At 60.9% G+C, this 3,230-nt stretch overlaps 1 protein-coding gene across 1 annotated transcript in view; it reads left to right on the top strand.

Moving 5' to 3' along the window:
* Positions 1-3,230, top strand: part of AGRN (agrin) — a 157,272-nt gene that overhangs the window by 78,636 nt on the left and 75,406 nt on the right. Inside the window, exon 4 of the mRNA XM_014941477.1 lies at positions 3,117-3,164. Coding sequence (XP_014796963.1) covers positions 3,117-3,164 — 48 coding nt within the window. The remainder of the gene's footprint in view (positions 1-3,116; positions 3,165-3,230) is intronic.

Raw genomic sequence — 3,230 nt, 5'->3', positions numbered from 1 at the left:
CCACCCACCCAGGGCGGCCACCGCTCCCCATCGCTCTCACCGCTTCTCCATCCATGCCGGGCTCCGCCGGGAGCTGGAATCTCTCCGGGAAGGACTGGCATGTCACAGCGGGGTGAGGAAGGGACCTGGCTTGTCCCAGCCGTGGCTGCCACGGTCCCCAGGGTGGGCAACGTTGCTCATCGCCGGCGAGGATCGCGGGGCTGCAGCCCACCCGAGGGGAGAAGCCGGGCTGAGGTCCCTTCTCTCGCTGGCCGGAGGGTTTGGAGGGGACCGGAGAGCTGGCGGCCGGTGTGTTGGAGGAGGGAGGACGGCGGGGGATCGCTGCGCACCGGCTGCCCCGGAGGAGAGCGGAGCCGAGCGGGGATGGATGCGCGGCGGCTGTGAAAGGAGGCTCGGCGTGGAAGGGGGAGCGCCTGCCTTCTCCCGGGGGGTGGGATAACTGAGAGGCACCTTTGGGTTGCTCCCGGCTGCCGGGAGATACCCCGGAGGGTTGGAATCCGGCGAGCCTGGAATTGCCTGCTCCGGAGGAGACGGCGTGGACAAGCTCAGAGAGGCTGGTGTGGAGCCCCAGCGTGGAGCTGAGAGGGAGCCGGGGCAGAGAGACCTTCCCTCCCATCCCTGCCAAGAGGATCTGGATGCTGCCGAGGCTGCGAGGGGTCCCATGCCAGCACCCCTCACACCGTCTCCATCCCAGCCCCACTCTCGGGAGCCGGCGTGTGTTGGTGCTGGGGTTATTCCTGTGCTGGTAGCAGCTTGTTCCCCTCCCGGTGGCTTTGGCTGCAGAACTTGAGCTCCCCAGCACTTTTGCCCCCCTGGGTTGTTTAATTTGCTTTTTGCGGGCAGGTGTGGATTGAGAGCTGGGCAGGTGTGGATTGAGAGCTGCCGGGCTGGAAGAGAGGGATTGCTGAACCCCACAGGGCTGTGGGTGTCCCTTTGGAACGGGCTCGGACCTGACCTGTGCCTCCGAGATGGCAGATGTGGGGACAAACTCTGACTCCTGAAGGTGCCCCCGGCCCCCTCCTGCCAGCGGAGGATGGGAACCTCTGGGAAAACTTAAATCCCGTGGCTACCGAAGACAACTGGGGAGGTTGGGGAGGGGGAAGAGGGATCCATGTGAGCCTTGTGGCTGCTCTGCTGTGGATGGGTCGGTGTTGGGTTGAGCGTTGGCCTGCAGCATGACGGCCTGCCAGTACCCCATGGCGCCGGGGGCCTTGGAGCGGGACCGTTTGTACCAGCACAAGGTCTCCTTGGTGGTGCGGTATTTCATGATCCCCTGCAACATCTGCCTCATCCTCCTGGCCACCTCCACGCTGGGATTTGCCGTCCTGCTCTTCCTCAACAACTGTAGGTGTCTTTTTGGGGAGGTGGGGGAGGGAGGAGGCGGGGGGTTAGGGTGCCGGGGCAGCCCTCCCAACGTTGAGTTTCACCCTGCATCCCAGACGCTCATCTCTTGCCTTCTGCTGTCTGGGGAGAAGCTGAGGAGGCAACAGCCCTTTCTGTGGCTCTGCCCCACTTTTTTCCCTGAGATGATGCTGGCCCAGAACAGCAGAGCTCTGAAGGCGGGTGTGCGTGGGCTCCAGCTCCCCACCGTGCTCACGCTCTGGGCTCTGACAGCACCTTCTGTGTCCCCTATCCCATTCCCCCCTCTCCCCCCACCCCAAAATGCCGTGTCTCCCAACCTGCTGCTTGAGGTCTGAGTGTGGGTGATGCTCCTGGGGGGGCGGAGGGGGGGATGCAGTCAGTCTGTTTGGGAGGTGGGGATCTTGGCAGGGCTTTTTTAGGGCGTGAGGGGCAGAAGATGGGCTTCTGAGAGTCCCATCCTGGCCAGGGACTTCTGCTGCTCCCTTGTTACAACCTCCTGTCCCCGTCACTGCACGCGAGGGGTGGGAGATGGTGTCTCCTTGGCTGCTCCAGGATCCCTGTTTTTCTAAATGCTCTTTTTCCATGAAGAGGGTTGGGCAGGAGGGAGTTTTCCCCGAGGTTGGGCTGTTGTTGATCTGATCCCTGGTGGGGCTGCGTAGGTCTCACCCTTGGGTGTGGGCACGTCCCCGTTTTGCCGGCTGCTCCAGGCGTTGTGTTGCCTCATCCTTGTGCAGGTGCTCACCCTCCCAAACGCCTGGCTTGCTCTAGGCACAGCCCGTGGAGGAAAACTCCATCCTGGAGAGGTGTCTTTGACCTCTGTGATGCTGGCAAGTGCCAAACACCTGCCGTGAGAAGAACCTTTAGAGGGCAGGCAAATCCTCCAGCCTGGCTTTGGGATGCGCTGTTTCCCGTGCTGTGTGTGGGTGGTTAGGGAAAAAAAATATAAATGTGTGAAACTGTAAAATACACAAATGCATTCAAAAAGCACTAGCAGGAGCAGGGCCCAGGTGATGGTAGAGAAAAGAGCCTGGCCAGTAAGGAGTGGTGTGTCCTCTGCCACAGCCTGGCTTTGCTGCCCTGGGCACATCAGTTAACAGAGAGCAGAGCACTGTTTGATGCTGATTTTAGGGTGTTTCCCACTCAGGATGGCAGGCTCTGTGGAGCCAACTGCCTGAGTGGAAATCTTCTTGCTCCTCTGCTTAATCAGAGGTTACCCAAATGTAGAGGGCTGGCTGGTGGCGAGGCTGTGCCACCTTGCCTCTGGGTCATGTCCGTGGGAGGTTTCACCTTCTGTTGCCCCAAACTACCCCTTTCTCCCACCTTCTTCCCTTGGAGGCTGCAGAGTTCCCACCTGCTCAACCCAAATGACGTGGTGAGAGACGGTGCCTTGGTCGTGTGCGTGCGTGAGGGGTGATACAAAGCTGGATTTGCATGGTAGCCCTGGTGAAATGGCACACAACGGGCTGAGGCAAGCCCCAGCCCTGCCAGGCAGAAGAGAGCTGCTGCCAGATCCCCAGCCAGAGATGCTCCATCGATACCAGGGGGAGAACTGGGGCTCCTGGCTCCTGTTCCTGCTGCTCCCTTCGTGCTGCAGGACCTCCCTGGGAGTCGGTGCCTGTCGGTGCAGGGGGGTGTGTGCTGAAGGAATGAAATGCTGGCCCCAAAACTGCTGGGGAGCTGTGGACAGAGGTCTTGGGAGGGGGAAGAAGGGAGAGCTCACCATAATAGTGTGTTTTTTTGTTGTTTCTTCGCAGACAAGCCCAATAGTTATTTTACTCAGACGCCGCCCACGCCGCGAGATGGTGAGTACCCCGTCGCCTGCTGGAGCTCGGTCCCTGCACTCAGGATGCAAATGGCTCGAGCCTCTC

Source organism: Calidris pugnax, unplaced genomic scaffold (assembly GCF_001431845.1).
Source record: "Calidris pugnax isolate Ruff unplaced genomic scaffold, ASM143184v1 scaffold82, whole genome shotgun sequence".
Taxonomy (NCBI): Eukaryota; Metazoa; Chordata; class Aves; order Charadriiformes; family Scolopacidae; genus Calidris; species Calidris pugnax.
The sequence above is the reverse complement of the archived record's forward strand: the minus strand, read 5'-3'. Positions and strand labels throughout refer to the sequence as shown.